We start from the raw sequence: 26,872 nt of genomic DNA on the forward strand, positions 1-26,872 counted from the left end.
TGGACTGTTTTACGCAAAATAAAATGTTTGTTGAACAATAAATAAAACCTCCTTCCCTGGGGCCAGAGGGCAGTCTGGGACAGAAGCACGAGCAGGACTGCTCACTATTAAGACTGTTTTTAGCACTGCTCCTGGTGACCCGGGAGGTGACCTCAAATACCTGGATGGCTTAGGCACAATTCTGTAAAGGTGTCACTTTTCTACATCATCAAAGCTCAGGTGAATTTTCATCATAATGAATCTCAATAATAGTCCGGCATTTAGACAGACTGGGACACGGTTTTAGCGAACGGAAATCTTGACTCTTTCCATGGGTAGATAAGCCTTAGTCATTCTGCTTTCCATTTCTCGCAGCTCTACAATTAAGGTATCTTTGATACCTTCCTTTTTGGCCAACAGAAGCTTAAATGATTAAGTGAAATGTCTAACGTACTTCAAAAGGACATACCGGGAGTGGCTGGAGGTTGGTGGACTCAGGTAGCTTGCTCTTCGGGTGACGGCCGACACCCTCCAGAATGCTCCTCTGTGCCAGAAGCCACTGAGAGCAAAGGCGCCAGGCCTTGGTCTATTTCAGAATTTTCAGTTGCACGGAGTAAATGCTGTTCCCCACGGGTTATATGCTTAGCTAGTGCTCGTGATGATTCAAATTGAGAGCAAGGGTCTTCCCCCACCTGCAAGTTGGTTACATAAGAGTTACAGGAAACCACCACCTCTGGAGTCCATTAACTTTGAGCTGAAAACTTAAATAACGCAAGGTGGAGATGAGACACAGGAATCATGGCACACACAGACCTCCAGGACCTGCTACGGAAAGCTTTAATCACTCCACGTAGAAACAATACATTCATACATCCAACATGGCTCCCAAGTCTTGACCACCCTCACTGGAACAGTCTGTTGTATTTTGTATTTGGCATTAATACAAAACCTTCCTGTTCGTTACCGCCAAGATTTAGGAGACTGTTTCTTATAAACACAGTTTTTTTTCACCCTGAGGCTGATATTACCAAAGTGGAAAAGAAGAGTTACGATCAGCTGGAGTGTATTTAATGCAGAATTTTAAAAATCATTTATTCATGACTCTGGAATGTTTCTCTCCCCACTCCCACCCCCAACACTATGTGAGGACAAGAGAAAAGATGGCAAACGGCGGTGTCTGGTCTGATTACACTGATGATACGATTCTCAACTCGATCTACTGATGAAAACAAAGAGAACACTAACATTGATGAACTCAACACTATCACGTTTAAAAAGATCACGATCAGCCCTTTCTTATAAAAGGGGAGTTGGAGTAGGGTCTCAGACATGAATAACAGCACAGTTGTTACTCACAGTGTCTATCGCAGGGCACTCTGCCTACCAGAGATGAGCCAGCTAGCGAAGTGCAGAGTTCACACCGGTTGCCTTGCAAGTTTCAACCTTGGGCTCTTAGTCTCCTGTAGATCAGATCGGCACGTGTCCAAAGGAGTAACAACCCCCAAAGCTACAACAGTTATCCCATTCAAGTGATACAAGAGGCAATCATGTTAAGTTGGAAAAAAAAAAAAAAAAAGGTAGCCGTGTTGAAGTGCAGACCATTTTGACATCATTTTGTATGCAAATAACAAGCAAGCAGAAGAAAGAGCTTTTCAGAATCTGACTCCCTGATGTCTCTAAGGTCCTCTTTTGGGAGCGAGTCCGGAGCAGCGGTGGGCCACCTCCCACAAGGCAGCCTGGTGACTTTCCCGCCTTTATTTCCCTGATGACCTCGGCGTGTTTCTAAGATGTGTCCTTTCCAAACACTAACAGCGCTTCATCGAAACCGGCTGTTGGTCTGCACATCAGAATTGGGAAGCGTTGGTTGTCACTTGACTGCAAAGCATTGGACATGCAACTTCCTGAGCACTAGGTACTCCCTGTGCACGACTTACTTTCGGCTGCACGATCACGTGTACTCTGGGCTACGATGAGGATCTGCGGGTATGTGGCAGCTGAAGAATTACACACCTAATCATGCTCCCTACTCCTTATTTGTATTATTTCTAGCTGCCTTCCCAGTTCAAGTGAGGGAACGAGCGTCCCAGGCATAGACATTTACTGGATTTTTCTTGAGAAGTTAAATTACGTTCACTACCTTTCAGCCCAAACGGAGTGAAGATGATGGAGAGGGAATTTCGTATTAAACTGAGTTAGAAAAAGGTTTCTCAGAAAAGATACCAGTGTTTTTTTTTTTTCAGGTAGAATCATAGAAAATCAAGGTTGGAAAAACACTTAACAGTCGTATGGCCAATTCCCCCACCTGACACCCAAACTCCTGTGTAACATCTCTGCCTCGTTGCTGTCCAGCCTCTGCTAGAATAGCTTGAGGGGTTGTTCCAACATCACTCAGCCCTCCTTAAAACAGAAGAGCCAAACAGATGCAGCAGGTAAGCAAACTTCCACTGGGCGCGATTATGCATTACACCTAACTTTTCAAGAGAGTTAACAGATTGTCAACTGCTGCTCAAGAATAACCCAGCTTTGTTCCAAGCATCCCAGGCTTTCTGCAGACGATTCAAAATGGGGAGACACGATTTAGAAGTGTGGATTTTATAAATCATTGCTGAATAGCTGTGGGGGGGGGGCGGCAGATAAAAAAAATCTCTTAGAAGTAATCATTGTAGGGACCCCACAACAAAGGGAAAGTATGTGTTTTAAATAATAAATAAAAGTTTCATTCTGAAGACGCAATAAAAGCCTTGTGCAGTAAGTCTTGGTACAAGAATTCAGGAGCGCTGGGGGATGACGCGCGGGCTGATTACAGTCAGTTCAGCAGAAGAGGAGGAGAAGGGCTAGGCCGAGTGTGCAGCCTGCCGCCCGAAGGCACCGGGAGCAGGGCGCCCTGTCCTGATCCTCCCCTTCTGGCTTGTCTGGCAGCACTGCCAACGATTCTCTTGTTTCTATTTCCCTCAAGGTACTCAGGCTGCTTCAAGGTTTTGAATTCCACCCCTCTTCGGAAGACTAACAAGGCAACACGTAGATCGGTGCACCATCATCTCAGAATTCGTTTACAAAGGCTCAGTTCCTCTGAAGGGACACCTTTATGCCTGTATTTTTATTTTTTGAACATACATATGAATCAGTCTATTTGAGCTGAAAACATTTACCCTGAAGACACGGATGTAAACGTTAAAGATGGAGGGACTCAGCTGATTGCGTTCTGAGCGCTGTCTTTCACCCCAGGTGTTAAAACAGCAATGGTATCGATCTGTAACAAAGATGAGTAATGGACAAAAACAAACAACAAACCAACCCTAAAGTCAGTATGTCTTTTTATAGGGCGGCCCCTTTCTTTCATATCTGTTTCAAAACGATCAAATAATTAACATTGAGCAGCTAGGTGACCGGCAAGCAGATCTCCCTGCGAAAAATAAAACTTCTTCGACCATGGAAGCTTGGAAATGAAATCAATGAAAGTCTATCAAGTACTCGGGGTAGATCTGGTTGGCGTCGAACACCACGAAGACCCTGGGATTCCAGGTGTCATCCACACAGCTGTCATACAAATTCACGTAGCTCCCGTCTTTGGAAGGAGGGCGCACGTATTTGGAGTCTCCGTTTATGTAATCTCCAATCAGCACTCGGGCAAGAAACATAGATTTGTACGTTCTAAACAGATGTTGCTGTTGCAGGGTTACGCCGTGAATCTGGAATGTGTTTCCGTGCTTTACGTCATCTTTGCAGAAGCGGCTGGCATAAGCAGCATCTCGAGCAAAATAGGTTCCTTAAACAAAAAGGAGCCCGAAGAGCCAAGATTACTCCAAGGAGTGTATGAAACACAAGCAAAAAAAACACTGTGATTGTTAGGGGGAGAGACACACAGAATTGTGTAACAGGAATAGACATGGAATTTCCCCGCCGGTAGGTTTTAAAGAAAAGAACAGAAATCCGTCTGTTATGGACAGCTGTGATGCAGGCTGCCACTGGGATAGATCTGTTAGTACAGACCAGAGTCCCCACCACCACCACCATCCCCGTCCCCACCAAAACGTAGCAACCAGACTTGTGTTTTCAGAAAGAGCCTCATAAAGAAATCCAGTACGTAAGATGGATACAAATGGCTTCTGTGATTACAAGTGACAGGACCTGCCTCGTCACTGCTCGGACCTCCCTCCCACTCCTGTTTCCTTCCATCCTTTCCCCATCCACCACCCACCCATCTAAGCAGCCACTGGAGAGCACAGTGAAGCCAAGGGTCTGCAGAGATGATTTCAAACCCCAAGACACCACATTTCTGTGCTACCGGGTAACTGCTCAATAATATTTCTGGAGCTGAGAGAACCCCATATCCAGGAAAAGATTTCTGGAGAGTGTGATCCTATTCACACCTGAACGTTCCAAAAGGACTAGCTCACTTGTCCGCTGCCTAAAGAGGAAACCTCCACGAAGAATCCGACTCTTCCAAAGTGGTAGGCCTAGGAGGCTGACGTCATGAAGGGAATACTTACCCTAAAACATTTCGGAAATGAACTGCAAAGTCTCCTATTACCCAAATCCGACGGGACTTAATATAACACCTTTCTGATCCTCTTACAGTTAAATAAATGGGATGGCCTTTAAAGTCGTTATTTTAAAAATTAATTTACTCTTAAAAATGTAGCACCTCATGGGCTTCCCTGGTGGCGCAGTGGTTGAGAGTCCGCCTGCCGATGCAGGGGACACGGGTTCGTGCCCCGGTCTGGGAGGATCCCACATGCCGCGGAGTGGCTGGGCCCGTGAGCCATGGCCGCTGAGCCTGCGCATCCGGAGCCTGTGCTCCGCAATGGGAGAGGCCGCAGCAGTGAGAGGCCCGCGTACCACAAAAAAAAAAAAAAAAGAAAAAAATGTAGCACCTCCTGATCCTGAGTGGTAGCCAGTTCTCTTGCTGGAGGAAAGGTACAAAATAAGGACCAAGCAAAGAAATGTCCACCCCTTACCTTTTCCCCTCCCCTCTCTCCTTAATTTGCTTGAGTAGTGAGCACAAACTGGAGAACTTAGACTTTCACAACATTAGAAAAAAGGCGAGGATTTCCCCCATGCTCATTAATATTCCTACCTATCATTTTTTTAAAAACAAAACAAAAAAAATAGACCTACGTACAATGTACACATTAATTGATTTATTTTATAGTGCTCTGTGTACTTGACATAAAACAGTTCACTGTATGGGTTTATCCATGGAAAGGACTTATGCATGGAAAGTAAACGTCATAATGCAAAAAGCAGCTAATCTGGACATGATGCCCCATCTGAATGACTGGGACTTGGAGGGTTATCTAATCTGGTAGAGGTGTAAAAAGTCTTCCTTCCATCTTGCACACGCAGGAAGTGGCTTTTCGGTGTCTCAGAAACTCTGAGGGTGTGCCAGGAACCCAGTACAGTAACTTTTAACTTAGTGACTCTCAAGCCCCTGAGATACAAACAGTCAATCCTCTCTCAGGAGAGGAGATTCTCTTCTAGCGCTCCAACTGGGTTCTGATAGTTACCTTTTCCAAAGAGAGCACCGTGTATACCATTGATTCTCCAATCAAAGTTATGAATGCAAATTGCTTCCACAAATTCACTGCTGGTGCCATGAAACAGCATCTGTTCATTAATCTGGGGCACGCCTCTTTTTTTCTTGAGCTGAGCCTTTTTCCTAAAAACACAATACACAGACACAAAACACACAGATATCTACCATAAGTGGCATTATTAATTTTTCAAGGAGCAAACCTCAACAGAAAGGGTAAAACAGAACACAGTTCTTTAACATACATCATAAGTGGACAAATAGCTCTGGAAAAAAAAAATCATCTCAAATGATCTTGGACACATAAATCATCTCATCAAAAATTATTAGTTAATATTGACACTGAATGTTGAAAATTATACCAAAAACTATAGATATCCCAGACAATGCCCCATCATAGTAAAGTGACTGATCGCCTAAACCAGCCAAGCTTTACAGATGCCTAAAAATGACACTACAAACAGTAAATAATACATAGTTCACAGAGTCTTTAAACAGTGAATTCCTTGAGCACGCACCATGCCTTAATCTTTTTATCCCCACAGTAGGACATGTTGGTTAAACTGAACGGAACTTTGCATCTTAGGGCTGGAAGGGACATGAAGCCATCCAGTTCAAACCTCTTGCCAATGGACAATCCTCTTCCAACACATAAAATGCTATTCAATGTAGGACTTATTGTAATAGTAAAAAAACAAACAAACTGAAAACAGCCTAAAATTCTTTCACAGCAAAATGAATAATTATATATTTATACATGAAAGTTAAAATAATGAACTAGATCTACAAGTATTAACATAGATACCTCTTGAAAAATAATGTTTAATGTAAAAAGAATGATGCAAAAAGAGACTTCTGTCTCAAAATAATAATGCATATTGTAGAGGTATACAAACATAGGTATAACAAATATAAAAACATGGATAAGAAGGTATCACAGCAACTTGAGGGCGAAAGAAGGAGGAGAGGATGGGGATGGGGGAAACACTCCACCTTGATCTCTAATGCTGTGTATCTTAAAAAAAAAAAAAAAACCCAGACACAAAGATGAAGAAAATGTCACAAATATTAAAATGTCAAATCTGATTGGTAGGTACATGGGTGTCTGTAAACTGTTGGCTGCATTTTCATTTAAACATATTTCATTCAAAAGATGTCTTAAAGATGAAAAAGAACCCTCCCCCGTTAGCTCTGCAATGAGAGCTGCCCCGCCCCCGGCGCTCCCCGCCCTGCACAGCGGCCAATCTACTGGCCATCAGCTGTAATCGTGAGAAAGTCACCCCCCGACGGTGAACCAGAACCTGCCTCCCTGGTCCTTCTACTGTCGTCTCAGTTATTCCCTTCTGAACACAGAACAACCAAACACTTAACACAAAACAACTCCAAGTATCCAGGAATAACTCTGGACATTGATAGGTTTCCTTCCCCAGGCGAACAGACGCCACTGTCTCAACTATTCCTCCCATGGCATAGCTTCTAGGCCTTTCTCCACCCTGGACAGCCTTTAGTGGGCAGGAATCTGCTGGACACCTTCTAGTCCGAAAACGCTGGGAAGAAACAGAAACAGGGCCTAGATGTCGTGGGACGGCGCCCAGCTGAGCTCGCTCTGCACCAGGCATCATGCTACCGATGGAAGCTTGCAGTCAGTTAAAACTGCTGGCGCTTTCCCAAAGCAGGCTTCTCTCCGCTCGCCAGATTTGTGCAACTGATTTCTAAATCTCACGCAATAGGTTTATTTCAATTAAGCTTTATCTTGATATAGTAATTTTAAAAGTACAGAATTTATAAAGAGCAGGCAGCTTAGGGACTGTTCGGGGTTGGGGGAAGGACGCTTGCCCTTAAATGATGAGAGAATGGAAATGTCCTTCTCAGAGCCCTCTGGCAGCATGTATCAAAATTCAAATGCATACGCTTTCATCTACTGGAGACAGTCTTCTCAGACCATTAAGCATGACGTTAGGAGGATGTGCATTAAACCAACATTTATTTCAGAAAAAGCCAGCATGTTTTCACAAAGAACAAATTATGCCAACTTTCTTTTTAGACCTTTATGTACTGTCTGCCTTGTTTTTTTTACAATGCACATTTGTTGCTTTTCTAACTAAGAAAAAAATCTTTTTAAGAGAAGATAATCACATTTGTTTAGACTCACTGTTTCAATCTTCCAAGGTCTTTCTGACTCCTGATTAATTCACCCTACAAGTAAGCTTCCCCTTCTAGTTTTGAACCTTCCACAAGCGTGATAAGCAAGTCTCCTACATTTTCATCCACATTCCTGACAGAGATGTGGAAGGGCTCAAGAGGAAAGCATGCATGCCATTCAAGTTACTCTTTGATAAGACTTTTAACCAGATGTTACTTTTTCCCTTTGTATGGTCACCCGGCACCCAGCTCTCCATCTCGCCTCCATCGTAAGGACCTTTCTCAACCACTCGTAGAAATCAAGTTACACTGTCTAAGGGGCTTATCCACCTACCACTATGGCAGTCCTCTTGGTTAGTGGAGCATCAGTGAATTCATTCGGGTTTTTTCTAAGTAAACATGTCTTTAACATACGTCCTTCAAATATTAAGCTTCACGGTCTGTAATGACTAGAATCCATGCTATAATCAGGATATTCACTCAGCACTACTTTTCAGGTGCAGATTAGAATGAACTTTGGTTTGAAAATTCACTCGAGTCTCTCTTAGATAAGATAAATGAAGCGGTGGTTAGTGAAAGAGCCGGAAGTGTGGGCACTGAAACTCTGCTCAGTCACTGGATAGGTACAGCGTCTATGGGATGGGGTGATCACAGCTCTGCACCCCCCATGGTGTACACGGTTTACTTTAGTGCCCATCGCCAAGGCACCCAGGACATGCGGAGACTCACACTAGGACCTTGATCTAGAAAGGCTAACATTGGGTTCTAGGGCCTCTTGGGCTCCAGTTAAACCTTCAGGGAAAGTCACAGATTGAAACCAAACTAGGTTCTCCACCACCCTGCCCACCTTTGCCCAACCCCACACTCATCTCTGAACTTACTGAAAATGCTGTTGCACCCACTTCTCAAAGATGTCTTAAAAGTACCCTCCCCCCCCAGGGACTAGGGTGCCAACCGGGCCAGGCTGGGTGTGCCCCACATTCCAAATGCAGCAGGAAGAGCTTCGCGCTCTGGACTGAAATAGGTTCGTCCAGTTTAGACCAGCGGTTCTCCCTCCTGGCTGAACACCAGAATCACTTGTAGACCTTTTTAAAGATAAAACTGTCAGAACGCAGAGGCTCTGATTCAGTGGCTCTGGGATGGGTGACAGATGCCCATACAGGTTAAAGAGCTTCCCCAGGTGATTTTGACAGGCAGCCAGGATGGAGAACCTCGCACCTAAATCAGCATTCTTAACAAAGCAGCAGCCTTCCCTGCTCTTATTTCCTGCTGCCTTATCCTTCCCAACCCTGGACCAATCCAACCGTCTCCCATCACTGCTTTAGAATTGGGAGGCTGGAATCAATCAAACAACATCGCCATGGTTCCCACCCCATATCCGCACGTTCCCACGTCAGCTCAGCCCTCGACACTGATGGAGACCCCATGGTTCCCAGGTTAGCTCTTTCTCCCCTCCGTGTTCCACAGTGGCTGTTTCCTCTCTCTGCTTTTCCTCTCTCTCCCTCACATCCCCCTCCCTAGCACCTCATTCTCTGCAGGAGACCTCACTGCTTCCTTCTCCAAGGAAACAAAGTATCAGGGAGAACTCCCTGACCTACCTCATCTCTGATCCCCTCCCTATCCTCATCTGTATATCTAACTGGACCACTCTGTCTCTCTCCTTCTGACCCGCGTTCTCTGAATCCCACCCCATTACCCCTCCCTCTCTCTGCTGTCTGGGCCTCTCACTGCTGCGGCCTCTCCCATTGCGGAGCACAGGCTCCGGATGCACAGGCTCAGCGGCCGTGGCTCACGGGCCCAGCTGCTCCGCGGCATGCGGGATCTTCCCGGACCGGGGCACGAACCCACGTCCCCTGCATCGGCAGGCGGACTCCCAACCACTGCGCCACCAGGGAAGCCCTCTGCTGTCTTTTAAACTCTCCCTCTGCATAGGTCCTTTCCTATAATAATGTAAATATCCTCAGGTCTCTCCCATCTTTAAATTCGAAAAACAAAACCAAGCACGCGTCCCACGCCCACATCACCATCTTCTCACGTCTCTCACTCTTCACTGCCGAGCGCCTTGAAACAGTTGTCAACGTTTGCTGTACACACAGTATAGCATCTACCAACGGTGCTCTCGCCTAGGGTACCAAGGACATTTTATTGCAAAATCCAAAGGACATTTTCAACATTCATCTTTCTTGGCATCTCTGCCGTATGTGACCCTGAGGATGACACATACTTGTGTCACCCACGTTCTTCCTTTGGCTCCTGTGACTCCACATTCTATGGGTTTTCTTCCACTTTATGTGGTTACTTCTCAGTCTCCTCCCTGAGCTTTCTCGTCCTCTGTTCATCCCTTTCAGAGTTTGGTCCTTACCCCCTTCTTTTCCTAATCGACATAAAATACCTGGTCATCTTATCAATTCCTTTGGCTTCTATGACCCCACACTTTCCAGTAACTCCAAAACCTTTATCTCTGCCTACACTGCTCTCTTGAGCTCCCAACCCATGTATCAACTGCTAACCCCGCCCCGTCCTCCCCAGACCAAAACCCGTTCCTACCCATTTCCCTCAGTCAATGAGAACAAATAAGTCTGAATCCCTGGAGCTATCTTTCCCATCTCCCCCACCTCCCCTAATGTGCGTGTCCCCATCACGCACATTAAATCGAGTACCAGGCAATATCATCTACATCTTTAATATCTCAGAACAGTCTTCACTGCAGTGGTGCCGAGAGCACCTTGCCTCAGGCCATCCAGTGGGTCACGTTTATAACGACTGAGACAATTTCCTAAGTTGGTTGGTCACCCTTCTGTGATCCTTTTAAACCAGTCTCTCAGCCTCAGCGCCGCTGACTGTTTTGGGCTGCGGAGCTCTTGGTTGTGTGGCCTGGCTTGTGCCTCGCAGGATGCGTGGCATCCCTGCCCCCACCCCGCAGATGCAGCGGTGGCCCCGCCTCCTACCCCACGACAGTCAAAAACAGCTCCAGGCATTGCCAAACGCCCCTGCTGGGCAAAATCACCCGAGAGCCACTGCTTCAAACGCCTTCCCCACAGCGCAGCCTGATAAATCATTTCTCTAAAATGCACATCAGCTCCATCACTCTCGTGCTTAAAGTCCTGCAATGGCTTTCCACTACCCCAGGGGAAAAACCCAAACCCCTTAGTTTGTTTACAAGGCCCCGCGTGGCCTGGCCTGTGCCAACCCTCTGACCCAGACGCCAGGTCAGTCCAACTCATAAGGCTGATGGAGAAAATCACACGACCACCCAGTGGGTCTCCCACAAACCCCTGCATGCTCTACCTCCTGAGTCCTTTTCTAGCATCTTCTCTCGCCACCCATCCTATCTTCTGTCCTATTTGAAATCCTCTCAATGTTCTACATTCCCCCTTGTCATCGATCTCTGGCCCGTGCTGCTCCCGATGCCTGGGGTGCCCTCCCCTCTCCTCCCGCATCCAGCCTAGATGACACTGGCTTAGGAAGTGCTCCGTGACACCCCACACACAACCTACTTCTGTCCAAGCTCTGGTCCTGTGCACTCTTACATCCCGAGTGCCTAGAACGGTGCCTGGCACAAAACTGGTTCTGGAACATGTTTCTGGAAGAAGGGAGGAAGGAAGGAAGGCCTGGACAACATGCAAACTGACATCTATCTGCTGGACTCATGTGGGCTTCCCACCTGTACAGTGAGTCACAGGTTACATGACAATGGGGTGGATGAGTTTATTTTCGTCCTTCAGGCACAGATCAGAATGACAGGCTGTCCTTAAAATGCGACTCAGTATTTTCTGCTGTCATGGCAGGTGGCAGGCTCATTTCCCATCACAGATTTCTATAGGCCGACCTCACATAACATCATGAATGGCATCTACAGAGTAAAAACATCTCCACTGAGATTCTTAGTATATGATGTGTTGGCGATTCGCTGGAAATTTCTACCACTAGGAATTAATTGAGGTCTCAAATTACGAGGAAGACTGACAGGAATTCCACCTCAGAGGCCCGATTAAGAAGAAGGAATTAAGTCTTCATCAGAACATTTTAGGAAAACTTACTTTACTCACTGAGAGAATAAGATCAAAGAAGACGGAGGCTTCCATCCTCCATTATCCCCTGAATAAAACCTAAACTCAGGGCTTCCCTGGTGGCACAGTGGTTGAGAATCTGCCTGCCAATGCAGGGGACATGGGTTCGAGCCCTGGTCTGGGAAGATCCCACATGCCACGGAGCAACTAAGCCCGTGCACCACAGCTACTGAGCCTGCGCGTCTGGAGCCTGTGCTCTGCAACAAGAGAAGGCCGCGACAGTGAGAGAGGCCCGTGCACCGCGATGAAGAGTGGCCCCCGCTCGCCATAACTAGAGAAAGCCCTCGCACAGAAACGAAGACCCAACACAGCCCAAAATAAATTTAAAAAAACCAAGAAACAAAAAAACCTAAACTCAGTTAAACTCAGTATTGTCAGAAATAAAAGTGGGCTGGGCCCAAAGACTCAAAATTACAAAGAATACAAGCTGAAAACCCTTATTTTATAATATAAACTATTATGAGAATAAAACCTGGAGTTTACTCAGGCTGTAGGAACTGACCTACCAGAAGCATCAAAGAATTCCGCATATTATCACCAAACAAAAGTCAGCCTGATTTTCAAGTATATGAGAATGAAATGAGTTAAGGCCTGGGATTTGCTTTAAAATACTTCAGCAACAACAATAACATAGCAAAAGAGGAGATAGATTATGATGGTAAATCGAGATAAATGTTAAATCAGGATGATGGATACACAGGGTTCATGACATTAGACTCTATTATTTGAAATTTCCCTGACTAAAGGTTAAATGCTTGTATTAAAAAATATTAGAAATCAAACCTTGAACACAGATTTAATAAAAGTATTTCAGAAAATCACTTATTTTAAGTAATGCTTATTACTGCTATTACATTATATTATAATGTTATTCAAAAAACTACAGCACGATGTGTTCATGTGGACAATACCTGTTAAGTTTCTTGTAATGGGCTTTATTTTTAGGTTAAGTGCACACCAAGCAATCCAATGGGTCATTTCCAACCTAAATTGAGTAATGAATGGAGATTTCAAATCTAGAACATAAACTCTGGGCTAAGCAGGGAATTTGAAGGTACGTTTTACAATGTCCTTCAAAACTAAAAACAAGCAAATGACTTACAGGCTGGGAAGTCTGAGCCAACAAAGTCATAGTAACAGAACTAAACAGCTCCCCAGACCCCCTGGTAATGCTGATTCAGCCACGATGCCCAGTTCGAAACTCTGAAAGCAGTGCAGAAGAGGCTGTCGGACAGTGTTGCACGGGATGCTGGTGCTGGCTTACAGAGCAGCTCTCCCTGAGGATGAGGAAGAGAGCTGAAAAACCAGGTCAGAACACGCACAGTGCGTCTACACAGCTCACGTGGTGGTGCCACTGCCAATGAATATGATTAAACATTTGTGCTTCACTGTCCCTGAGACTGTAAAAGTCTAGAGGCCAAGGAGGGGGTTCAGAGTAGAAACTGTCTCACCTGCAAAAGAACTCCCACAAGTCTAGGTTTTGAATTCTCTGAATTCTTTTAATTCTGTTGCGATCCACTGTTTTCCCAAAGAGACTAGCAACTTCATTGTATTCATGTGTTTGATTGTGCAAAGGAATGAGCTGGAAAGAGAAGTTTGCACAGTTTTACTGGGGTCCTTTCCAATCTCTCCCACCTGCAGCTGGTCAGCGCTGCTCTCACCTGGTAGGGCAGGTCGGTATTCACATTCTCCCAGTGGAGTGGCATGGGGATGGCCTCATTTTCACAGATATAACTTTAAACAGAAAAGACAAAACAAAATATTAGAAGCTGATTAGAATCACTGTCAATGACTTAGACGTTTTCTCCCGAGCTGAACTGCCACGCTGCGCTATTGTGACAAATGCAATTAAGTGTAGTCCTTGGTTTCTTTATTTTAAAATATTTATTGAATATCCGCTTGTGTGCAGCTTTTTAGGGGCTGAATTAAGAAATCTGATGGGAAACGTCTAATCCTACTTAACATTAAAATTTCAAAAACAGTCGTTTAATTCGGTCTTGTTTTTCTTATTTTTTCAGAATTTCTTTTAAATGGAGGAAGATTTTAGGTGAAGAAAAGGAATTTCCAAGAAGGAAATCAAAAATTCTTGATTAAAAAAACAAACCTCTTTAACAGATGTATACTGCCTATTAAATACCATCCAAAACCCTCGGCCGCGCGCTCAACATCCTTCAAGATCTAACGCAAACCTAAACCTTTCTCTCTTTATTGTCCACTATCCCCCGGCACGGTCCGCATGAACTCACTCGGCGCAGAAGCCAGTAAAGTAATCCACCATGTGTAAGCCACTGGACGTGAACACAGAAAAAGACAATGATCTTGGCGAGCTGGATGGCAAAAGGCTGTGACTGATAATATTGATAGGAATCCTTTCTGGTGACTGCAGGCTATGGAAGACATTCATAAATTTCAAGTCTATCTTTAGCGTATGTTTTAACTCATTTTAACTTTGGGAAGATCACACAATCGTATGATTTAAAGATGAATAGGTATAAAAAAGTGAACGGTGGATGGTTTCCCTCCCACTCCAGTCCTTGGTCTCCTCACCTCTTGCTCTTCTCACTTCTCACCTCTCGCCTCCATTCCAAGTAATCACTGCTTTTAGTCTCTTGGGTATTCTTCCAGAACTTCTCTAGGTTAACACAAGCCTTTTTTTTGGCACACACGAATGGTAGCATAATCATGTGTCTTTTGCAGCTGCTTTTTTTTCCCACTGACTATGTTCTTAGAGATCCTTGCGTATCAGTAGGTGAGAGAGCAGCCTAGCACAGAGCCTGGCACACGGCAGACACTGTTGCGTGGATGCTCTCTTACCCACTGATATGCAAGGATACCACCCCTACTGATTACAAGTCCCCTACTGATGACATTTAGCCTTTTTCAACTCTTTGCTACTGTTAAGGATGCTGCAAAGAACAAGTCTGTCCCTTTGTCACTGTACATGGCCACGAGTCAATTTTCAGGATAACATCTTTGAAATGGCATTTCTGAGTCAAAGCATATATTTATTCCTGATTTTGACAGAAGCTGTCAAGGTGCCCTCCTCGAAGGCTATACTCATTGGCATTTCCCCCAGAAATGGAGAGAACACCTATTTGCCAACAACCTCTCCAAAGGAGTGTGCTGTCAAACATGAGAATTTTTATCAATCTGATGGTAAGAAATAATCTGGTATAATTTGTATTTCTCTTAGTACGAGTGAGGTTGCCTGAACCGTTCAAATTCTTCAAAGAATTCTTCTGTTCTCATCCTTCTAAGGGGTTGCTGGTCTTCTACTTAGAGATTCCAAAAAGTACTTCAAATACTATACAGGTGAACCCTTTGACTGGGATACCGAGTAACAATACGTTTCCCAGGTCTTCTTTGTTTTCTTTGTATTTTTACTTTGCCTGATGTATCTTTTAGCCATGGAAAATATTTTTGTTTGTTTGTTTAATGTTTGTAGCCTTAGTTAATTATAAATTCCTTGTCAATAGGAAATGTACTATTCACCTTGCATGTCAAAAAATGCCCAGTGTATTCCTGTAATAAATAAACATTTGTATATCAATACCTCCTCATCTTCATCACTCTGCTGTATCCTACCTAACTGTTCTTCACTTTTATTATCTTGCTTTTTGTCCTCTGTTGTCGCTAATTCTCTCCCTCTCCTATCTTTGTTCTATGGCTTGTATAGTCTGTGAGAGAACAAAGTGCTTGACCCCATTAAGTGCTTCTCCCCACCAAAGGGTACCAGATATAATAACACACAGTTACAGTAACAATTTTCCATTATTGTGTCTCATTTTTCTCCCAGATTCCATACCCTTTGAAGATAAGTAATTCCTTTATTAAAACCCTTACACTTAAGAATGAGGATGTGATGTAGCTGGTAAGGAAGTAAGATTCTCTCCCTTCCCCAGAAGTACTAGAGCATTCATTATATAAGTACTTGAGTAACTTTTAAATCATGACCCTAAAATGTACGCCAAAGGTCTCAAGAAGCTAACTGACAGAAACTTTAAAAATTTCTATCTTTAATCCTTTCAAAATATCTCCTTGAAAGGAACAAATGGGCGTCTCCTACAATTCACATGCTAGCATTGTTTCTGTTTCATTTTAAACTCTTTGAACAACGGGAATTTCAATACTTGATTGAGGAATCGTTCCAGAAAACAGGAGACATGCCCTTCAACTCCATTCATATGAGTAACAAATATTTATTCTCTTCTGGCATTTATACTCTCTCTTCAGGCTACAGACGGCAGGAGACAGAAAAAGGAAAACTCGCCACCCAGATCCAGGGGGCAGGAGGCTGTGCCCTTGTCCCATGCACCCCATCTTCCCAGGTCCCCTTTAATCACTACAGATTTGAAATTACTTCTAGGAGTTGCCCAATGGGGCTCAGTGCAGGCGAAGACACAGTGGGTAACTGCCTAGGATCTATGGCCCAGATAACTGGACGGTCCTGTGAGGGTCTTTCCAAGCTAATTAAAACTTACCTCAGTAGGCTACGCTCAGGGTTTATAGCAGAGAGCGCAAAGCATTTTGTAACTACCATGCAAAGCGCCCTAAAGGATTGAAAAACACAAATATATAAGGGAATGAGAAGGGCAACAGGAAAGGAAATGCCAGCAGAAAGTAACGGCACTGCTCGCGCATCAATGAATGTGAGATTCCGCAGAGAAAAGATCGACGTCAAGATTATTAAAAATAACCTACCGAAACATTTTCAGTTTATTTGTTCCTCTGTTAAATGTTAAGGAAGACAAGAGAGAGAAAAAGCCCACTCTTGCTTTCCACCCCGTTCTCTCCACAATACCTGAAAGCACTGATAGAAAAAGGGGCTCTTTTTATTAAGCGCTGTTTTCCAGTGGTGAGATTCATCTGCTTCATTTCTGTGCAAAAAGACAAAGATGTTAGATAAGTCACAGAAACACACTGTGCTATAAATTGTCATGAAAATTTCTAGCCACACTACATGACGGTCAGGGAATCAGGGAGCTTTGGGAGTAGCTACTAAGCACAGTAGATGAGGGATACTTGACCAACATCTGTTTATCATGGCATAAAAAGCAGCTTCATTGCTTGACCTAAGCTCACACAGGAGGAAGCTAACCTCATACATGGCTCAGTATGTAAGGTCTATCCCTTTCTGTACCATACTTGGGTTAAACTGACTTGAAAATAGGAGAGTTCTCAACTTAGGAAAATTAAGAGTACTAGAAAGAGAAAGAAATTACAGTACTGAATCTTCTGGTTGGCTTCTTAAGTGAAAAGTGTTACTTTGATTTCTCCAAAAATTTTGGAAATGATAAAAAAGATACATTACCATGATAAAACATGTACAATTCACAGAGTTTCAAAAATTTGTACATTTCTTGCCTTCTCTTTAAATTGTACACCTAAACCAAAAAAACAGAAAACCTAGCTAGACTCAACACAGACTTATATGAAAGATTCTAGTGATGAAAGACTAATGAACTAACTAAAGTATCATTTTCTTCTTACCTCTGTTCCTCAGCTGTGGCAATATTTACTAGGTCCCCCTCTTCATTCCCACAAAGTTAGGTGCTAAGTCTTAATGTGAGATTCTCGTCAGTCTACCTTGTCTAACTGGCATCATTCCACTCCAAGATAAAGGGGTTCACCCATCCAGGCCAATGCTGTGTGAAGTGCGTTTGTCCTTTCCGTATTCTCCTAGGCTCTGCACACACTGGCGTCTGACCACCGCGCAGGGAAAAAGAAAGGTCATCCCAACACATGCGGTGAAGCCTGTGCTGCATTCTTCTCATACTACCTCGTTTTGAGTTTGCTTTTCACCATTTTTATAGAGAAGCCGAGCTGGCTTGTGGCAGAACCATGGGGGCTAACTTCACAAGTGGTACACGGGGAATGCTAATACATGTGCCTCTGAAACTGTGTCATCACACAGAGGCGCGGGAGCTGGCGCTATCATATGTGACTCCAATTCGTTGATAAAGACTTAAATAAACTGCACCGTCTGAGAGAAAACTTCCAAAAAATACAGCTTACTAGAAAATATTCTTTCAGAAAATGCAGCTTGCTGGGCTACCTACCAAAAGCTCTGAACTCCGTGCTCTACGTGAAGCTTGATGTCTGCACATCGCGATGGCTCAGTATGGCTTCAACACTGACAGGTGTACTCAAGACTGAAGTGTCTGCTGACACCTTCCGTCTAAGACAAATGTCGGGCCCCCTTAAAGGCAGCCTATTTGCCTAACGTCGTAAAATATGTTATGCTTAGTCAGGAGTAAGAATCTAATGGCTTTAACTCTTGATTTAAAAAAAAAACTCACTCTGGGGGCACAACAGTCATTAGAGACCTGATTCCATCAGTGTCTTAGTGGACAAATCTCCTGCAGAATGACTGGGCCTTGGACCCTCCAAAGGAATCTCCTAGGGTTTCAACACCCCCCTCACCACAGTACAGCACTGACTCTGTCATAAGGACTCTACTCACAGAAAATAGGGAAGAACACCTAGAGGCCTGAGCTGTGCGGCAGCCCAAAGGCGCTTTTGTTAAGAAAGTCTCCCCCTCCAGGTTCTGTTTGCCTCTAAGCAGTAAACAGCTGAGGCTGGCAGCTTGAAACTGCAGGGTGAGTCCAACAGGTTTCTCATGGGGTCCCTAAAAACATGCCCATGTATCATGGATGAAATATAAAGCGGGGCTGATTTCCAGATTAGCTGGTTAATCTGTGAAAGAGCCAACAAAATCAGAAAGTGGCAGGAGGCAATGTCCATTGAAGAGTAGTTTTCTAGGAAAGACACCAAGAGATGGGTCATTCAGCTGAACTGTGGTCTTAAAACTCAATCCAGCTACCTGTGACTCTGCGTGTAACCTCTCTGATTGATCCTTAAAATCTGACTGATCCTACCTATTTCGAAAAGCTGAGAGGATGATGAATAAAACAATGGCTTAGAGGTGTTTTGTGTTCCTTAGAAGAGAAGCATTACAGGAAAATACATGACAGTCTCCATATATGTTAGTATCTATAAGCATATAAATAACCTTTATAAAAGGCAGTGTCGCTCAAAAAGATTTTAAATGTTGAATTTTTTACAAAAAGGATTTACTCTGTTGTTTGCAAGTATGTCAACTAATCCTGATTTTCAGAACTGCAGATTTCACCATACCAACATACTAAGAACACACAACTATTAGGGAAAAAGACATACCTGCAAAGTCTATCTTGTAGCTGAATTTGGAAGTAGTAAAAGAAATGGAGCCACAAGGGTTTGTTTTGAAGCTTTTTTCGATATCTTCACTGCTAACTGAACACTGAATGTTGGTATCCGGCTTTAAGACAAACCAGAAAGTTCATTTACCAGCTGTTCACAGGAATGGCTTGGCCACAAAGGCAGTAATGGGGGACGGAAACAGAGTGGAGGGACAGAGGAAACTTACTAATCACCTGTTCTAGTTCCCAACACACGGGGAGAATCACAGCTAAGACAGCATATGGAAAATAGCTTAAGGATTTCCAGCAAAGAAACTTCGGTAACTGGTTATAAGGACTTTTTCCAAAGTATTACAGTGTTTCCAAATTATTGCCAAAATTACACATCTTAAGTGGCTCAAATCAAATCTTCCTTAAGTAGCCTTGTAAGCAAAAAAAAAAAAAAAAAAAAAAAAAAAAAAAAAATCCACAAGCTCTTGAATATGGGTTCAGGTCTCAGCTTAACCGTTAACGAGCTGTGTGACTCAAGACCAATTACAGTAACTTTTCTGAGTTGCACTGTCTTTGGCTGTAAGACAGAGTGCTAGCATCTGCTTTCGGGTTGCTGTGAGGCTGGAGGAGAAGACATCTCTACACCCTCTAACCTAACATCAGGAGCACAGAGGCGTTTAAGACCGGCTTGGTCGCTTCCCCTTCCCTTTGTCCACCAAAGCAGGCCTGGCCTTGCTCCCATGTGCCGAGACCACGTACCCCTCAGTCACGCTTGCACTCTGGACACACAGAAAACACACACCGTTTCTTCTAAGTAAACACTGTGAAAACCTGGGGAAAGGAAAAGGACCAGAAGAATTTCTGATTTTTCTTTTCGTTCCACCCTCTGACTTCCCTGAGGTTTGATTTCTTTCGGGTGCCGCCCGGACTCCCTTTTCACACCAGCACAACGGTGCTCGGTGAGTCTAAACCCCGCCTGCTCCGCCCGAGGGGCGCTACCTGAAACATGTGCCACTTCCCGCACTCTGCCAGGTAAAACCAGCCCCACTGCGTGTCCGACGTGTCCATCTCATCTGTCTCGCTGTTTGCAGTCTTGGATAAGAATTCTTCTGTTCTGTGAAACATCTCCTGAAGTGCCGGGAAGAGGGAGAGGAAGAAATCGTTCTTTTAATAACCAGTGTGCTTTTCACATATCATTTTTCTTCTCACAAAGAGCTGTATTCCAACAGTGATGTTGACAAATAGCATTCTATCTCTCATACTGGCTCTGAAGATAAACATTTTAAAATGTTAACTTATCACACCTGCACATCTTTCTTGGACATGGGCCTTAACATTCCAGTTTTTTAGCAGCAACTGCTACAGAAATGATTTGGGTCTTTTGGGTTAATTGCTTATAGGAAAAATTCCATAGTGGACTGTTTAGAAAGAAAAAGGAAAGATTCAGTTTGGGATTATGAAATAAACCACAAATTTAATTTTTTGTTTAAACTGTCCATGATCCGATTAAAAAATCTGGTCTTTATTTTAAAAAATGTTGAATATCCTCACACTTAACAAATAAGACAATCAATCAGACACTTAGGTGGATATATCAATGTCCACGCAACACTTAAGTAAGCGGTATCAACACCTATAAGCACTCCAGATTCTCAGTTTAATGCCAAGAAATTTCTGTCTTATCAAATGTTCACGTATTTGGTCAAAAGGATCCACTATCACAACTAGTTAAGACCAAATACAACTGATTTTTGTTTTAAATATTCATATTTCGGGAATTCCCAGGCGGCCCAGGGGTTAGGACTCAGCGCTTTCACTGCCGGGGCCTGGGTTCAATCCCTTGTTGGGGAACTAAGATCCTGCAAGCTGCTCAGCGTGGCCAAATAAATAAAGTATTCATAATTTCATTTAGTGGCACAGAAAGAGTTTATAACATATAGTGCTGAGTACAAAGAATGTTACGATAAATAGAAATAGTATGATCCGATTTTAATAAAAAATACATCTATATTTACCCACATGAAATACAGATGTGGGTATACGCATATGTACATACACACAGAAAAAGTCTGGATGGATACATCAACACTTATCATAGTTTTTCCTGAATATTAGGATCATAATAATAGTAACCCTTATAGGGCTCTTACTATGTGCCAGGTGCTGTCCTCAGTACTGCACAAACAATAAGTCATCTGGGCCTTACAACAACCCTTTAAGATATGTACTATTAATACCTCAAATTTATAAATGAGGAGGTCACACAACGTGGAAGCCAGGATTCAAAGCCAGGCAGTCTGGATCCAGGGTCTGTCCACGTAAGCACCATAGAATACTACCTTATACTTCCTTATCAGTGACTTTATAATCTTGCTTATATTATGTACACATTATCTTTGAAAAGTTTTAAACATTCTTGGGTGGAGACTGTGATGAAGAAAAGGCCATCAGAAAAGGGACGAAGAAGTTAGTCAAAGATTCAACTTTATCTGGAATGCGGCTTTCTGTCCTCATTCTTTAAGGGTTTTTAAATTATTAATTTAAATTTGCACAGCTGATACATGAAAATCTCTCCTTGCAAAACACCAGAACCTTTAAGATAAAGCTAGACTCTTTCTGACTATCACCTCCATTCCTGGCGCCTCTCACCTTCCTTCGCCAGGGTTAATCAGTACTGTTTGCTTACTGTGCGACTGTCAGGCTTTGCTCTCTCTCTGCGTGCGTGTGCGTGCGTGCGTGTGTGTGTGTGCACGCGCGTTCCATCATATACACACATATAAACTTATATGGTTTCTGCTGATTTGTTAAAAATGTGATTTCCTATATCTTTGTTGTTTTTTTTTTAACAAAGAATATGTACTATACTTGGGTAATTTGGAAAATATTTGCTTTACATTTCATTGTTTAAAGTGTACAGAAGTGGTGTAACGTGGGATAAGCTTCCATGGCCTTGTTAAGGCCACAGCTTCCTCCTCACAGAACCTAGATGAAAGGCTCCTTCCTCCCGGGGCTGCTGGGAGAGGTGATGCTCGGTACCGCAGTGAAGTACCAGGCACAGTACCTGAGCTCAGGGAATGGGACTTGTTATTTTCTCATTCACGTTTGGAAACTCTCTCCAAGGGATGCTCTGTGATTATGTTCGGGATTTTTCCTTCATGTTTTAAAGTGGATTGGCCACTAAGAAATGAAAACCAGAACACCCTAGGAGCAAGAGATGCAGATTTGGGGCCCACTATTTACCTTATCTATTTTAACCCAATAAAAAAGGCAGTGATTTAAAATTTAAGATCAGTTGTGTAGGTTAACTGTTCACAACACCTGCTCTTCCTTCTATTACTTATTGTTCACATAATTTGCTCATTTTACTGAGAGACAAAGAAAGCGAGAGTGACTTAAATTTATTTTTCTTCTGAAAATAACCAGAAAAATTTGGAAGGATGAGATTCAAGGAAATAGTTAAGATAAGTATGTGGCTTATGAGTTCCATGTAGGAGAAAAGGGAATGGGAAATAGGAGCCCCCTTTACACAGCATACATGCAACATGTGTGCTTTGCTACGTCACACTGTTCCCAAGACCACACCCTGAGCCAGGTTACAAGTGGACGTGTTTCACAAAAGTCCTTGCAGAGCATCCTGTCATAAGCAGCTCTCGCAGGGGGAGGTGGGTAGGACAGACTCATCTCATATTCATCCCTATGCGGAGAGGGCAGCACCACAGACAGCCACCAGTGCCCTGAAGTGCTTCAAATTTTATAAAGTTCCTTGTCAGTTTACACTAATTTTTTCCTCTACAACCCAAAGCACAGGAGAAGTCATTCTCTAATTAACTTTAGGGGAAAAAAACGAAGCAGAGAAGATACAATTATGTGTCTAGGATCATGGAGCTGGCAGTTCAAAGAAGATTCTAGAAACACCCGAGGCCTCCGGACTGTCAGCTCTTCCCTAAGTTGTCAGTCCCCTGCCTCGTTTTCCTACATGGACAGTTGTTCCTTCTTTCCTCTGGGGCCAAAGCTGAATGTGACTGCTTTGCTTCACAGATGCTATGGTTTTCTTTCCAAAGACTCAGACTCAGTTCATAAGACTGACTCATGGTTTTCTACAAGTTCATCCTCCAAAGGAATGGCTATTCTGTATAATTAGGCTCAAAGAGTTAAGTTAAGCTTCAACGCGTAACTTTAAAATACTGTAACCAGCGTAGTAATGGATCTAGGATAGAATACACTTACAGGCAACAAAAGGAGTGTGCGCCAGGTGTCCACCAGGGAAAAGGCAGTGAATGAATGTTAGTGGAATGAATTAGATCAGCCACGACACCATAATCTGCCATGCTTTTCCGGTTTTTAATTGGCAGACGATGATAATTCCTGCACTTCAGGCTAAGAAGGACAAAAAAGCTAGTATAAATTGGAAAAGCATTTTGTAAATTTTCCAGTGCAATGGGTATGCTGGTGGAACCTGTCTACAATGCTAGCTATTCCAACCGCAATATTTATGGAGCCTGGGAGCAATCAATCTGGATCATCAAATTGAAAGGCCGGGTGGAAGATGGGCTTAAAATCAAAATCCTGCTCTATGGGAGAAAAATAATGCCACCTTCCAGATTGGTTAAAACCTTTCTGATGAGTTTATTAAAATACACAGAATATAATTTATTTTGTTAGGATAAACGTAACACCTTGAGGAAATCATAGTTGTAATGCAAACTTCCTTGTCTCTTATAGGAAGAAGGTCCAAAACTGGATACTGAAAGCTTACAAACAGGGTGGAACTTTTGGAATGACAGAGTAAGGAGTGCAGTGGGCCCCTCCCCAGCAAAACTGCATTTTAACTGGTGGGCATTATTTAAAAGAACAACAACATTTAACGTCTCTGGAAACTGTCTTAAGATCATCTAGCAAATAGAGAAATATTTATTCAAGAAAATCTACTAGATCTCCAGAACAGGCATTTGGGGCGAGATCTGGTCCACCACTCCCCACCCCACCGGCTCAGTGTTGCAGATGAGAAGACAGGGGCTCCCTTTCCTCCAGCTCCCTTTCCCTCCTGACCCTGGAAGGGTCAGGCTGCCCACAAGTGCAGAAGGTCTACTCTGGGCAGGCAACACAGAGGACCGATCTCCTCTCCTCTACCCGGTCCCCACTCATTTGGTGGAAGCTCCAGTCCAAGCCCAGCCAGCTGTGAATACTGGGCCCTGATTGCTCCCACCCAGGTACAGGGTGGTTTCTAGGGTAGTGGTTTCATGGCAGGAGGGCTAAGTCAGGTAGACCAGGGGCTGCCACCACCCCTCCCGCCCAGGGTGTCACTCTGGGAAGAGTGGGGTCCCAACTCCAGCTCCAGTGACACAGGGGTTCTACTGCAGGAGGAAAAGCACATCCTAAGGACAAAGAGATCCATGACTCTGCCTGAGGGGACTGATTCTACGTGTAACCGAGTATAGAGAACCTCACGTCTAAGAGCATTATCGAAAAAAATGGAAATCTTTGATGAAAAACAATTAAGGAGAGGCCCGGAGCTCTGATACAAGCAGAATGGCACAGTAGGCAGAAATTTAATATAGAGAACCAGGGACAGCCAAGAAAGCCCTCCTGGGATTATAGTCAACGGTGGGAGTCGGGAAGGCTGTGCACAAGCTCTAGGCTGTGTCTACCCAGGAGCGGTCAGAACAGGTCACGGGGCAGACATGACAGCATTCCCAAGGCTGCACACAGATCCCTCAACACAGGGGGCAGCCTCACTGGCACAAGGGGGTTAAACATAACCTCTGACCAAACACTGAGTGAACTATCCTTTCTCCACTGAGTCTTACTTCTATAGAAAATCAGTTGTCTGTTTGTTTGTGGGCCTATTTCTGGACCCTCTATTCTGTTCTAATAAACATTTTCTCTATCTTGATACCAATACTACACTGTAGTGTTAGCACTCCAAATTTATTCTTCTTTTTCAGAACTGCTTTGGTTAGATCTTTTCAATTTTGATTGGGATTGCATAGTGACCTATCTGGAAGAACTGGCATCTCAACAATATGCAGTATTCCAACCCATGAATGAGGTACATCTCTTGACTTATTTAGGTCTTATTTAACTGTTTCAATGTTTTATAGTTTTCAGTGTACAGTCCTGCATATCACTTATGCAAGATTCACGACTAAGTATTTCATATTTTTGATACTATTGCAAATGGAATTGCATTTTAAATTTCAATTTGATTGAATGTTGCTAGTTCATAGTGATACACTGATTTTTGGATATGGTTCCTGTATCCAGCAACCTTACTAAACTCACTTATTAGTTCTAGGAGATTTTTGGACATTCCATCAGATTTTCTATAGGCATTAGATAGATAGCTAGCTAGCTTTACTTCTTTCTTCTAGCATATAGATGCCTGTTATTTTTTTTTCATGCCTTACTGCACTGGTTGTAATCACCAGTACAATGCTGAATAAAGAACAGGCATTATTTCCTTGTTCCTGATCTTAGTGGGGAAGCATTTGGACTTTTTTTTCTTTTTTGCGGTACGCGGGCCTCTCACTGCTGTGGCCTCTCCCGTTGCGGAGCACAGGCTCCGGACGCGCAGGCTCAGCGGCCATGGCTCACGGGCCCAGCCGCTCTGCGGCATGTGGGATCTTCCTGGACCGGGGCACGAACCCGCGTCCCCTGCATCTGCAGGCGGACTCCCACCCACTGCGCCACAGGGCAGCCCCAGCATTTGGACTTTGACTACTAAGTTTGATATTAGATACAGGTATTTTGCAGATGCCCCTTGTATCAGAGGTCCCCAAGATCACTCTAGTTCACAGGAACTCAGAAACTGTTCTACTCATGGTTACAGTTTATTACAGTAAAAGTATACAAAGTGAAATAAACACAGGGGAAAAAGTTGGTGGGATGAAGTCCAGAGGAAACCATGTACAAGCTTCCAAGCGGCCCCTCCCAGTGGTGTCACACAGGACACACTTAATTCTCCCAGTAACCATGTGTGACAACTGCAAAGTGTTGCCTATCAGGGGTGTTCACCTGAGCCTAGGTGTCCAGGGTTTTTATTGGGAGTTGGTCATGTAAGCCTATAGCGCCTGTGTGAATGTCCTCAGCTGCTGAAGTTCCAGATCTCCAGAGGGAAGGAACTCACCATAAACCACACTGCTAGTATAAACTTTCTGGACAGACTGGTGGAGCATGGCTGAAGTTCTCAGGCATGCAGATACACTCATGAGACAAACCATTCCAGGAGTTCAGTTCTCTGGAGCTAGGCAAAGGACAGTCATGGAAACAGGCCTTTCTTGAGAATGTGCAAGGTTTGAGCAACCCAGGCCTGCTGAGTTAACCTTTTCTGCACACCCCGTATCAGGCTGAACAAGTTCTCTTCTTGTCCAAGGTTGCTGAGGGTCTGTTATCAGGAATAGATACTGGATTTTGTCAAATGTTTTTTCTGCATGTATTGAAATAATCACAGTTTTTCATTTTAGTTTGCTTATATAATGAGTTACACTGATGCTGTTCAAATATTAAACAAACCTTGTATTTGGGGGATTAACATCTTTTGATAATGATGCATTAACCTTCTTATATACTGTTAGGTTTGATTTGCAAAAATTTTGCAAAGTTTTGCATCTATATTCATTAGGGATATTGGTCTGTAGTTGTCTTATAATGTCTTTGACTGGTTTTGGAATTAGGGTAATGCCAGTTTCATAGAGTGAGTTGTGAAGTATTACCTTCGTTTCTATATTCTGAAAGTTTGTGCAGAATGGTATTATTTCTTCCTTAAATGTTTGTTAGAATTCACCAGTGAAACCACTGGGCCTAGAGTTTTCTTTGTGGGTAGGCTTTTTCTTTAAATTTAAATTCTTTGGTAGATATTGGGCCATTCATGTGATTTATTTCTTCTTGAGGGAGCTCTGGTAGTTTGTGTCTTAGAAAATATGTCCATTTCATCTCAGCTGTCACACTGATTGACATTAAGTTGTTCATAACATTCC

The 26,872-nt window shown here is 43.5% G+C and overlaps 1 protein-coding gene across 6 annotated transcripts in view; it reads right to left on the minus strand.

Annotated features, from left to right (window-relative positions):
• Positions 1-798: 798 nt before the first annotated feature.
• Positions 799-26,872, minus strand: part of PARP11 (poly(ADP-ribose) polymerase family member 11) — a 37,114-nt gene continuing 11,040 nt past the window's right edge. For 5 of the 6 annotated variants that reach the window (XM_067695442.1, XM_067695443.1, XM_067695445.1 and 2 more), the window contains 7 exons: positions 19,896-20,024; positions 18,904-19,024; positions 16,526-16,601; positions 13,386-13,458; positions 13,176-13,306; positions 5,487-5,638; positions 799-3,745 (listed from right to left, as the gene is read on the minus strand). In XM_067695442.1, coding sequence (XP_067551543.1) covers positions 3,429-3,745; positions 5,487-5,638; positions 13,176-13,306; positions 13,386-13,458; positions 16,526-16,601; positions 18,904-19,024; positions 19,896-20,024 — 999 coding nt within the window. In that variant the 3' untranslated portion in view covers positions 799-3,428. Of the gene's footprint in view, positions 3,746-5,486; positions 5,639-13,175; positions 13,307-13,385; positions 13,459-16,525; positions 16,602-18,903; positions 19,025-19,895; positions 20,025-26,872 lie in introns of those variants that run through there. The other variant, XM_067695447.1, reaches the window with a different exon arrangement.

Source organism: Pseudorca crassidens, chromosome 11 (genome assembly GCF_039906515.1).
Source record: "Pseudorca crassidens isolate mPseCra1 chromosome 11, mPseCra1.hap1, whole genome shotgun sequence".
Taxonomy (NCBI): domain Eukaryota; kingdom Metazoa; phylum Chordata; class Mammalia; order Artiodactyla; family Delphinidae; genus Pseudorca; species Pseudorca crassidens.